This window comes from Pollicipes pollicipes, unplaced genomic scaffold (assembly GCF_011947565.3).
Source record: "Pollicipes pollicipes isolate AB1234 unplaced genomic scaffold, Ppol_2.1 Scaffold_4740;HRSCAF=5597_pilon_pilon_pilon, whole genome shotgun sequence".
Lineage (NCBI taxonomy): Eukaryota > Metazoa > Arthropoda > Thecostraca > Pollicipedomorpha > Pollicipedidae > Pollicipes > Pollicipes pollicipes.
In genome coordinates, this window is record NW_023596545.1 from 30,573,181 (window position 1) to 30,586,247 (window position 13,067).

Consider the following 13,067-nt stretch of genomic DNA (forward strand, 5'->3'; position numbering starts at 1 on the left):
CGCCGCGGTCCCCGGCGGGCCCGAGAAGGGACGATCTGGCCCCGCCGCGGTCCCCGGTGGGCCCGAGAAGGGACGATCTGGCCCCGGCCGAGATCTCCGGCGGGCCAGAGAAGGGACGATCTGACCGCCGCCGCGGTCCCAGGCGGGCCAGACAAGGGGACGATCTGGCCCCCGCCGCGGTCCCCGGCGGGCCAGACAAGGGGGGCCATCTGGCCCCGCCGCGGTCCTCGGCGGGCCAGAGAAGGGACGATCTGGCCCCGCCGCGGTCCCCGGCGGGCCAGACAAGGGGGCCATCTGGCCTCGCCGCGATCCCCGGCGGGCCAGAGAAGGGACCATCTGGCCCCGCCGCGGTCCCCGGCGGGCCAGAGATGGGACGATCTGGCCCCGGCCGCGGTCCCCGGCGCAGCTGACACCAGCCGAGCGGTCGGCCGGCCCCGTCGCTCTCTGAATTACTGGCCGGTACAGGCCGGCTCCGGCACCGCATTGTGCTGTGAAAAGGCGGCGCGGCCAACAAAAACCGGTGCGCCCCACGCCGGCATTCATAGAGACCGGATTCAGAAGGGACTTCCGTCAGACTGTCGGCGGCGCGACGGAAAAAACGACTCCCCGACATGTCAGAACAAACAAGCGGCGCGCCATAAAAGCGCGGCCACCGTCGCCGAGTGCGGGGGGAGCGTCGCGGCATCGCAGGCTCGCATCCCGTCCTTAATATTCCTCGCCGGACTGGCAGGTTGATTCGATTTCGATGATACGATTGCGCCTGATTCCGTTCGGCGATCTCCGGCCCCGCAATAGGCACTGACAGCGTAATGGAGCGTGGATATTTCAGTGGATCTGCAAAACACAAACCACCGGATGATTCTGCTGCTGCCCAGTCGCGGGCCACCGCCCAGAGCAGGCACGCAATTTCATCCACATTGAGCGACAATAGCCATACAATTCGGGTGCTACCAAGAAGAAATCACGATGCATTTTCAACAATGGACAGCACGTAGCGCCCCACTGGTTTTGTGCTTGGTGCTAGTGGCCGAAAGATTCTATTGACTGTGAGAAACGAGCCGCAAAACGGGTCCGATTACATCGCGTCGGTGAAATGGCAACGCCGCCGAACTCTACCTACACTGATCAATTCATTTTTAATGTTTAACGACGCACTGACATCAGCGCGAGCAATCTCATGAAACGCGTACACATACGCACACATCTGCAGGCCCGGAAGTGCGCACCGACCACACACAAGCGCCTCTGAAAGTATCACACAGGGGCCAGTCGCGCTGCTTCCCACGCCAGCGAGGCGGCAGATAGCCGGGGCGGTGTGGGCGTGCGCCGGGCCGGACCGCGGCGGCGGCGGGAGCGGCGACAGACGATCGGCAGTGTCTCGGCCGCGCGCCTCTGTGAGCGGTGTCCACTGTCGCGCGCGACAGACGGACCCGGGCGGGCCGGCCGGCCGGCCGGCTGCAGAGCGCAGCGCCGCCGGCCCGGAGAGAGGCCCGGAGCGACGCCGGCGCCGCCCTCCCGCACCGTCAAGCAAATAGGCTCTGTCACTGCCAGCGCAGTTCAATTTGTTATTTTAAACCGGCGAGCCGCGTTGGCGAGTAGGGCCGACCGCGGCGCGGCGCGCCGCTCCTGGCCAGGCAGCCTGCTCCGGCGGCCGGCGCCGCGCGCCGGGGGAGGGGGGCGACAGACACAACGCAGGGCGGTCGACGGGGCCGACAGGGACGCGCCCCGCCACCGCCGGCCGCCGGCAGGACGTAATGAGTCAAGACAAACGACATCCTGGCAGCATTAGCGGCGGTGCGGCCATTACTCGCCGTGTCGGCGCCACCCGCCGACGCCGACACACCGCCGCCGGCCTTCCAGTCGGCAATTAATGTTCAGGTGCAGCCGAAAGTTGGCCGCCCCAGCCGGCTGCGGCCCGGCCGCACCCGTAATGAAATTCTCTTCCGGAGGAGCGGGCGCGTTTAATGCCCGCCTGCGCCGCCGGTCGCCCGCGTTTTCGGCGTCGGACGCTGGGAGCTGGGTGGGGTTCCCGGCTGTGGTGGCCACCGGTGGCGGAGCCGCCGCCCACTCGTCACGAAACAGAACCGGAACCCCCCGGCGCCGTGTCCGACGGTAGTTCCGCTGGACACCAGTTGCCAGCCGATGCAGGTCCAGTCTCCAGCAGAAGGAACCGCTGGCACGCCTCCCATGGACGGACATTTTCGTTTGTCAGATCTTAGTACTTCGCCATGTATTCTATAAACTCGGTAACATCAGCTTCCCACATTATGCGCTAGCCCTAGCATACCATGCCCCCCCCCCCCCCCCACGTTCAACATCTATATTCTAATTGAAGTTACATGCCAATATGACTTCTCGTCAGGTCGGTTTTTGGGAAGTCTTTCTCGTCAGTCACAACGCTGCCCACCACTTCCTCACCTTTCATATTCGTCTTATTAGTTCCGGGTCAAACCACCCACAAATCGTTGTTGCACCATATCTGTGACCGTGCTTACATCCTCAGATCCCCGTGTGCCACGCGCCTTCCACCGGAGCCTCGTGCGTCACACAGCGCCAGGCCTGTGTTCGTCGCCAGCTCATCACCTGATCTCCTGTCCAACACATGCCGCTCCAACAGAGCACCGTCAGTCTGACCATGCACACGTGCACCAACGGGGCCTGGACACCGGGGCGGAGACGACACCACCGGGTTCTGGACACCGGAGTCCGGAGCCGGGGTCTGGACGCCGGGGCCTGGACACCGGGGCGGAGACGACACCACCGGGTTCTGGACACCGGAGTCCGGAGCCGGGGTCTGGACACCGAGGCCTGGACACCGGGGCGGAGACGACACCACCGGGTTCTGGACACCGGAGTCCGAAGCCGGGGTCTGGACACCGGGGCCTGGACACCGGGGCGGAGACGGCACCACCGGGGCCTGGACACCGGGGCAGGCCTAGCTACACACACAACACTGCCCATCCACGTACATCTCAATCGTGGCGTACGAGTACGCGCACCATAAACCTGATTTGCCAACTTGCCTCCTCATAAATCGGACACAAACTAAGACGACAAGCACAACTGGTGCTTCCCCTGCCCCCCCCCCCCCCCCTCCTTGGGAGGCCCCGACAGTGCGACCCGGAAGTGCGTGGCCGCGCAGACTGGGGCTGCGAAGCGCGGCCGGTGGCGGGCGGCCGTCCATCCCGAGCGTCGTCACCGGCGCCGGCCGGCTCCGCGCCGTCGCAATGGCACCATATCGCCGGCGTTAATCTGATGTACGGTCGGCCGATGTGAATACCCGATCGGGGCCGGGCGCCGAGCGCCGGCGGAGGTGAGCGTCCGCGCGCGGTGGCGGCGGCGGCGGCAGGAGCGCGGCCGGGTCCGTCAGCGGCCGCCGACCGCCGACAGCTCACGTCCAAACACAAACTACATAAATGAGTTACGGTCGGTATGCAATTTGCGGCCGGGGCCGTTTGGGACTGTGCCGTTGGCGGAGCGCGAGGCGACCCCGCTGCAGGTGGCACCGCGGGCAGGCGGGCGTCTCCGAGACGCGCGGGCAGGCGGGCGTCTCCGAGACGCGCGGACAGGCGGACGTCTCCGAGACGCGCGGTCGGCACTGGCCGCCGGCAGTGGACCCGTCACGGTCTGAGCGCGAGCTATGTCCGCAGAGCAGGCCAGTAAAGACTGTATCGGGACAGCAGGACAGTGGTTATCCGGGACAACTGAAACACTCTCCTGTTCACAGAGAAGGCTGCTATTCCCAAGGCGAGAACGCAGCCCGACAGTTGTGTTCTACCACTCGGCGCACGCCGTCCAGTCTCTCCGCGGCAGACGCTGGGGGTGCGTTCGGCCGGTCGATTCTCTCGGAGAATTATCCGGCACGTTGGAAAGTTCTGCGGAATGGCGTTCGGAACCGCCGACATGGATGATTATCGCAGATCATCCCACGAGCCAAGGAAGAATCCCAGATCACTTTTAGAGCGTGATTCAGACGGCTGTTTTGTCGCCATGCCTCGCTATAACCGTTGACGATACGTGGCAAATGCGAGACGAAACTGAGCGACATTTCCCAGATTTGCCGAACACAAATGAGGAATCTCCAAGCGTAATTACCGGACTGCCAATTTAGTACTTGAATAATCTTCCCTCGACCAGCCACGCCATTAAACATCACACGCAGTCATCAGTCGCTCCCCCCCCCCCCCCCCCATAAAAACCGCCGTACCTTTCTGTTTCACAGAGTGGCCACCACGTCCCGACAGGGCCAATCCCAGCGGTCCCGCGCGCGCCCTGGGGGCTCCCCTCCCCTGCCCACCGCCGGGGGTAGTGGGGCCAACATGGCCCCAGCGGTCCCGCGCGCGCCCAGCGGGACTCTCTTTCCCTGCCCACTGCTGCGACGAGTGGGGCTACACGGCCCCCGGCGGTCCCGCGCGCGCCCAACGGGCCGCGCGGGACCTCTCCCCCGCCCACCGCCGGGAGGAGTGGGGCTTCACGGCCTCCGGCGGTCCCGCGCGCGCCCGGTTGGGCTCCACTCCCCTCCCCTGCCCCACCGCCGCGAGGAGTGGGGCTACACGGCCCCCAGCGGCCCCGCGCGCGCCCAGTTGGGCTCCACTCCCCTCCCCTGCCCCACCGCCGCGAGGAGTGGGGCTACACGGCTCCCAGCGGTCCCGCGCGCGCCCGGTGGGGCTCCGCTCCCCTCCCCTGCCCCACCGCTGCGACGAGTGGGGCCAATATGCCGGCGGCCGCTGCAAATGAATCGCCGATTGCGTGCCGCGCCATTAAGCCCGCTTCCACCCCAGTTGGTTCACGACGACACAGGTGATCGCCGCGGCCGCCGCAACGGCCGACCGTCACGTCAGCGGACGCTAGAGCCGCCCGGCGGCGCCGCACCGCGCGCCCCGGCCGTCGACGGGCCCTCCGCGGAGACGCAGCGGCTCGGCGGCGCTCACACAGGAACGGGTCCGCCGCCAATGGGCCACATCCGCTGCAGGTGATATCGGCGATCGGAAATACTGCCCGACTTGCGGCCAACCCAGCCGGCTGCTGAGTGGAAAGTAAGGCAAGGACGTCGTGAAGGTCTGACCAACGCAGGGCGCGACTCGGTGGCGGCCGGTCCGGACCCCACAGCCTTACATGCAGAGGCCCGGTACGTACCGCTTGTCCCCCGTCCACTCTCACCTGTATGAAGAGCCATGAAGTGACGAGCGCCAGGCTGCTGTACTGGCCGTTGAAGCGGTAGTGGTAGGCGTAGAAGCAGTAGTGGTACAAAAAGAAGAACCTGGCGACGGTAGCAGAGGGTGAGGGAAGGAAGAACCCGGTGGCGACAGTGGGGGTGAGGGAGGCAGGCGGCGCGCCGGCCGTATCGTCGCCGACGGCACCGCTGATTTCCCCGGGGAGGCGGCCCGGCCGGCGCCCGCCGCCGCAGACCGCCCGTGCCCGCCGACACTTACTGGACAACCGGCTTATTAATATGCGCCGCTCCCCGGGTGAGGCAGCACCGGCCGCAGGCCGCCGGCCGCCGGGCGGCCGCAATTAGGCGCCGATTGGATTAGCGGCGGCGGCGACGGCGGCGGCGGCGGCGGCGGCCGCGCCGACCGGCTCGGTGACAATGGCGCGCCAGCGGCGCGGCCCGTGCCGGCCCGCCCCCGCCGCGGCATGTGCTGTCGCCGCTGGGTCGGCCGGGGGCGGGCCACGCAGCTCCAGACCGGTGCGGTCGGTCGGCATGGCCAGGTCAGGCAGTCAAGGGTTGGGTCACACTGGGCACGACAAGGTGCGGCCACGTGATGTGGTTTGGGTGGCAGCCGTCTCCGGGGGATAGCGCCAAGTCAGACAACCCCGCCAGTATCGGGTCATCCCAGGCGTCGGACCGGGAGTCAGGGCCAGGAGTCACGGCCAGGAGTTAGGGCCGGGAGTTAGAGCCGGGAGTCAGGGCCAGGAGTCAGGGCCGGGAGTCAGAGCCAGGAGTCAGGGCCAGGAGTCAGGGCCGCGAGCCAGGGTCTGGAGTCAGGGCCGGGAGTTAGGGCCGGGAGTTAGGGCCGGGAGTCAGAGCCGACGCCGTTAGTTCGGCCGGCAGCACCGACGCCGCAGGGAGGTCACCCGCACTGGCCGCGCCGCCTGGCTTCGCTGCCCGGAGGGCACATGGCCCGTGCCGGCTCAGGTGGGGCGGGGAAGGCTGCCGGAAACCCGGACGTGTGACCGTCAGCCAGCTCCCAGCACGCCCCAGGGCGACGCCCCTCGAAAGTAACCAGCCCACTCCGCGATGTATGGTAGGGTCCCATCAGTGCCCCCCACGCAACTGGGGATTAGCGGATGGCTGACGCTGAATAGGCTGATGCGTTACTGAATCTCTCTTCCATCACCTGCTGACTGCGTCGACCTAACAATGTCATCTGGCTAACTATACGTCAACATATTTGTCCTTAATTTGTCAGAGCGCAATGACCTGCTGTGAAACAAAGTCAAATTACACGGTGATATCGGAGAGAAAGCATATATTTATTGTTTGGTTCGTTGACCGCTCGTTACGTTCGAAACTAACCCCACTCTTAAGACGCAGGTTGAAACAGTAAAGAATAAATCACGAGTGGACTTTTAATTTTTACATTCCCCGTCTATCGAACTTCCAACGCGTCTGAAAGAGATTCCTTGAAAATCATTCCCTCTCTATTCTAATCATGTACAGCCAGTTACCTGTGTATCATCTCGCTTTTAATAAAACAACTGACCAGGTTTTGGGAGTGACCGAATCCCTCCAGCTTTCCTTACATCGCAAAATGCGCAGGTACAAATCGGTCTGCAGAAGTGATTGATTCAAACGTCGCTATTTTATTCGCGGCAGTACACTGTTTTCCGTTCGCAGTCCACTTGTCGCCGCCCGTTGGGAAATGAGACGCTTCATCGAGCCACACTCGGCGCCGAGCGGCGGCCAAGAAAATCACGCCCAGCGAGCTCGAGCCGCGGCAGCTCCTCCGCCGTGAGCTGGAGCCGCGGCATCTTCTCAGTGGTGAGCTCGAGCCGCGGCAGCTCCTCAGCCGTGAGCTTGAGCCGCAGCAGCTCTTCAGCGGTGAGCTCGAGCCGTGGCAGCTTCTCAGCCGTGAACTCGGCCGCGGCAGCTCCTCAGTTGTGAGCTAGAGCCGCGGCAGCTCCTCAGCGGCGAGCTCGAGCTGCGGCAGCTCCTCAGCCGTGAGCTTGAGCCGCGGCAGCTCCTCAGCGGTGAGCTCGAGCCGCGGCAGCTCCTCAGCCGTCAGCTCGAGCCGCGGCAGCTCCTCGGCGGTGAGCTTGAGTCGCAGCAGCTCCCCAGTAGCACGGCGCCATCGATTTTCAGTCGGATAGCAGACCCCGAGGGCAGGTGGTTTGGGCGGACGGCAGGGGTGTCACGCTGGTTTGGGCGCCGCACATCCACGTTCAGTTCCTAACGGTTTCCTCGTTTCGAGGCTCGTATTGGTATGACATTTTCAAACATTTTCACCGATACGCAACATGAGCGCTTTTTGTGAGACATTTTTTATTCATATCCACAAAACACAACGTAACGTGCACCAGCACACAGGAATGAATCTCCCCCCCACTGACGTGCATCATAAGATGCCAAAGAATGCACAACAAAACCAACAGACCTCCGCACGGAACGTGCGCCACGAAGCCTAGTGAGTTCAGCCGACAGCAGCTAAATACCACCGACGAGCCACAACGGGCGAGCAAGAAAACCCGCCGAACGACCGCACCGACGGCGCTCCAACATCGCCAAACAGTGCCACCTCTCCCCGCCCCTGCCCCCCCCCCCTCCCTCACGGCCATGCAGCGACCACACGAGCACGGCCGCCCAAAATGCGAGAGCTTTCGAATTCATCTGATTGAATTTGCACCGTACCTGAGGACCGCACGCCCGTGAGCCCACTAATGGAATGGCCCGCCGAACGCTGTTCCCACGTGAGCGCCGCGGCGACGGCGGCGCGAGGCCCCAGACACGACACCCGAGCGTGGCGGCGGCCGTCCACGGCGCCTCCCGCCGCGGCCCGCCGGCCGCGACAGGTGTGTCACCCCTCAGGCGCTCCGCTAGACGGGAAAGGTGTGTCATCACAGAGGAGCCCTACTGGACGGGAAAGGTGCGTCATCAGTTGAGCCCTACTGAATGGGAAGGGATGTCACTGGAGGAGCCACACTGGACGCCAAAGACGTGTCACTCCAGAGGAGCCCCGCTGGACGGGAAAGGTGTGTCACCACAGAGGAGCCCCGCTAGACGGGAAAGGTGTGTCACCACAGAGAAACCCCGCTGGACAGGAAAGACGTGTCACTCCAGAGGAATACTACTGGATAGGAAAGGTGCGTCATCAGTGGAGCCCTACTGAATGGGAAGGGATGTTACCGGAGGAGCCACACTGGACGCGAAAGACGTGTCACTCCAGAGAAGCCCCGCTGGACGGGAAAGGGATATCAGCGGAGGAGCCACGCTGGGCAGGATAGGTGCGTAATCCCAGAGGAGACCTACTGGACGGAAAGGTGCATAACCCCAGAGGAGCCCAGCTGGACGGGACAGTTGTCACCAGAGGAGCCCAGCTAGACGGGACAGTTGTCACCACAGAGAAAAGACCGGTTGGTGCGGATGGGTCACCTCAGGGGAACCTGGTTGTGTGGGGCAGATGCCACTCCTAGCTGGGCAGCACCAGTGTGTCAGCCAAGAGACACCGGGGCGGACGGTACAGAAGCGTAACGTCAGAGGAACATGACCGAGTGGAACAGGCATACCCCTTCAGGGAAGCCGGGCAGGGCGGTACAGGTGTGTCACCTCTGAGGGGCCACGCTGGATTGGACAAGCGTGTCCCCTCCCGGGGGGCGCCGCGGGGCAGGACAGGTAAGTCACCTTGGAGGGGTCAGGTAGGAAAGACTCCGTGTCGTCGCAGCACGGACAGCATGGCGCAGCACCTCGCCCGGGCAGCAGCCCAACTCCTGGGGACAGACACGGTCACCGACCTCCCCCTTCCACAGCCGGACTCACCGCAGAAAGTGCTTGCGGCTGATGGCTGTGTGGCAGCAGACGGCGTCGTACTGATCCACCAGCCACACGATCAGGATCACGTAAAAGGCCGTCGTCGAGTCGTTGAAGAACTCGGACATCACCGCCTCCATGCCTGCCGCAGGGAGAAGGCCGTTAGGCTCCATTGAACGACTGGACGGATGTCTCCAAGCGGCGAAACTGGTGTCGCGTCGGCCCATTGTCAGCGTTACGTAACTAGCAAGAATACCTGGCAGTGAGACCCAATTAGGGCCATAGCATTGAGCTCATACAGTCGCACTCCCAGCTTCAGAGACAAACGCCGCCGCGTTTTTCAGCCGACCGAAGGCGGACTTCACACTGCCTCGGAACACGGCCGCTCGGCGCTCGGCCCGCTGACAGTCGGCACCAGATGCCGGCCGCTGTCGGTGCCGGCTCGCCGGGCGGCGCTGCCCGTGTTGAGCCTGACCCGGGGGAGAGCGGCCGAGGCCCGCCGGCCGGGCTTCAGAGCCGCCTCTGATCCTCTTAGTGGCCTCCAAGCGGCTTACGGGCCGGTGCCGGGCGGCGCGGCGCCACCGGCCGGCTTCCGGTGCACTTCGGACCGGGGTGGGGCCGCCGCCCGCTCCGACTCGCGGTGTCCGGAGACTGGCGCCACGCGCCGTCCGCGTCTCCGGGCCCGCATGGTGCCTCCAGGTCACCCTCCTCCTTCTCACTCGGTCCTTGTTCGGCCTCTCGCCTGCACATCACATCACACAAGACGCTCACTGCTGAAGCCGAGCCTGCTGGGATGGTTCACTGATAGGACAGCCTGTTGGATTCTTGAAAATTCAGTCCCACGAGTTCTCGTGAAAAAGCTCCCGAGACTAGTAAACAGAGCAACCATATTTCGTAAATAAGCCATCTGCTATGCATGGGTGTTTTAGGGCGCATCCACTGAAATGGTCATTTTGCACCCATCGTTAACACGCGCTCGGGTGGGGTGCGGGGCACCTTGGCCACCCGAAGGTTTTTCCAGAATGATTTCCGAATGGTGCGGCGCAGCCGCGCTAAATTTTGCACATCTGTAGACAACTGAATAGCGGATCGTTTGGTATAAAAATTTAGATGTACCTTGTAAGGTCGTTGACCTATGGAAGATCAAAGTCAGGCCTTGGTTTCAGCGAAGTCAATTTCTAGGGTATTGTTCAATCTGATGCAGTAATGGAGTGTTAGACGAAGTCATACATCGCTGAGATGCTTTCTTAGGTAACACAAGTGTTGAATGAGCAAATTACGTTGACCTATGGTCAGGTATGAAGGTCAGATCGAGGCCAGAACCAACCTGTTTTGTTACTCTAGGGCTTGTTGTATGAGGCAGTTTCTGGCGCTCATTTCGAATTTATTGACAGCAGGAACCGCATTATACATCTTACATGGACTTCTTGGAGGTTAGTATAGGTAATTGACCTAAAATGACCCACGTCACCATTTTGCTTTTAGACACATGCTCCGCAGCGTAATCTGTGTCGCTTATTCAAATGCAAAACTAAGAGTCTTGTTAACTTTTGGTTACCATGACCTTAAAAAGGTCAAACAAGGTCATTGGCCTTAACTGAGCATGTCACCTTATGCTTAGAAACAGTTAGCTCGGTTCTGGGGGCACTTTGGAGACCAAACTGGAAGTTGCCCTTGTTTGACACTTAACCCGAAGGTCATCACCTAGGAACCTAAAACTTTAACCTAAGCGAATTCACGTACAGGTCAACACACCCAGTATACTTTGTGTCTCTAGCTCTCTTAGTTTCCAAGGTCTCAGGGGGTCAAATTGAGCCCCCGCCCCACCCAAGGGAGGGGTACCTAGTCGGCTACCCGGACGCGTGTTAACATACCAGGAAAAGTTTTGTTTCTTAAAAAAAGCGCTACACACGCCGTCGGGGATCCCTCTCTGGAGTTCCAGTGGCTGCACAGGTCACATTAGAGCTCATGAACCACGGTTCTGCCAGGATTGGAACCCGGGTACCCCATGTGTGTTCCTAATGTGCTTTCAGCACTCCACATAAGTTTAAGCACCACCTGTACATAAAACCTATATGACAATATAAGGATCCCGGCACAAATCACCCCGGTTGCAACACAATGATCACACAGTTTCGACCACTTGTACACGCAGAGGAGGCCAGCTGCCTCCGTTGATCAGCCATGACCACCACTAGGTGTGATCGCACAGGGGGCTGGCGCGGATAAAAACTCAGCGTAGCTGACCACGCGTCCCCGTGATAGGCTGTGATGATGATGATGATTTGGGCTTTGGGGCGCACCGACTACGTTGGTCATATGGCGCCTAATGATAGGCTGTGTTGCCAAGATAACTCTTGAACGGACCCTCGCCAGCCGGTGACCTCTCCGTGACTGTGCATCACAGAGCAAGCCGTCGGGAAAACAAGTGGAAAAAGAAGGGCGTTTGAGGGCCGAGGTTGACAATCGGTGGGAGGTGATCACCGCGGGAGCTACCGACAGCTCGTTAGCTGTTAAAGCGACGTCGCCTGTGGTATCTCAACACGCGTCACCGCCTGGGGGGGGGGGGGGGGGAGAGAGGGGGTCCCCAACCTGATTCTCAGGATCTAGCAGTCGGATCGCAGAATTTAAACGACGACATTCTCCATCAATCTCATCCAGAAAACACAGAGCTGACATCCGTCACGCAGTTGCGGCGTCACAGGTCACGCACAATAAGCACAACAGTCAATGCGAACGACTTATCTTTGAGCGACTTCAAAATACTCTGGCACCGGCAATACTCATCGCAAGGCTTAACACCCGACACAAGACGAACAATCGTGCTCTTACACTTCTGTAATATAGAACGCTTAGACAAAGTACACAGAAAATTTATTCGACAAGCCGGGCGAGTTCCACCAACGCCGCCAACCGCGACCTGGGCGACATTTGCGATCCGTCCAAACCACTGAGGTGGACCGACCCCGGCTATCTCGTATTAGCGAGCAGCCTGATCACGTCCTGGCGGTAAGGAAGCCCTGGCGGCAGATGATGAGGCTTATCTCCCTGAAAATCACCGCAAACGGCGGATCGTCGTTTCAGACTTCACGTGAGCGCTGGTGCCGCTCCGGAGCGGTTTGGTAGCGATGGATGGGTCTCCCGCCGCTTACATGCGTAGTGCAGGTGAGCGGACGGCCGTGAGGTGGCCGGCGAGCGGATAACGGCGTGTTCCAAGGTGACAAAGGAGAAGAATGAACAATACAGCTGTCGGTGATATAAAGAACAGCAAAACAACTCACGTCGTCGCACACCATTTTAGTAAGCGGGAGTGGAAGCCGAGGACGCTAATCACTCGGGACATCACACCCGCTGCAGCTGTCCATAATTCGAAGGGGAGACGAGCATCAAATACGATTGAATGAGCTCGTTTGTAACTCTTCGTATGTTTTAAGTGCAAAAGAGTGCTCTAAACAACACGATTCACCATTTCGTACATACGCTCCTCCATAAGTCGTTTGATTGCGTCGATTGCGTTTGATTGCGATTGCGAATGGGTGGCGTAGGTGGGTGGCTGCCAAACCATCCAGGCGAAATTGTCACCTTAGCTGAATCGCGTGCAACGCCTCAACTTGCCGAGAGGTATCGTATTAATCGATGCGTTGTTTGCGGAATCCGAACATCGTTACGTGCGAGTGTTTTAGTCTTTTCTCGTGTATTCTTGCATGTTTGTCCGTTAAATTATTTGGTTTTACTTGCACTCACATGCTCGGTATGGCGCCATTCTTAAGCTATTTCATTTCCATTCTTATTTCCGTCATAACTAGTACCACCGTCCAATTTCCTGTATGATGCAGTACAAACGTGATACATGTTCGAAACTTGCACTGAATGCATTACGCAGGTTGAGTCAATTGAAGGCCATTGATACCAAAAATCGTGCTGACGTACGTCACATGCATAACTCGTTGATTCTGTTTAAATTGGCTTTGAGCACCACATGACCAACAAGGTGGCAGCATTTCCGTGATGTTTACGTGGCGTTGTGTATGCCTGGGTGACCTTGAAATGGTCTGTACGCGTTTGCGGGCGTCAGAACCAGCTCAGAAACCAGTGTTTT

At 60.8% G+C, this 13,067-nt stretch overlaps 1 protein-coding gene across 1 annotated transcript in view; it reads right to left on the reverse strand.

Moving 5' to 3' along the window:
- Positions 1-13,067, reverse strand: part of LOC119098186 (membralin) — a 110,499-nt gene that overhangs the window by 47,877 nt on the left and 49,555 nt on the right. Inside the window, exons 12-13 of the mRNA XM_037221112.1 lie at positions 8,978-9,110; positions 5,161-5,260 (exon numbers count right to left, since the gene is read on the reverse strand). Coding sequence (XP_037077007.1) covers positions 5,161-5,260; positions 8,978-9,110 — 233 coding nt within the window. The remainder of the gene's footprint in view (positions 1-5,160; positions 5,261-8,977; positions 9,111-13,067) is intronic.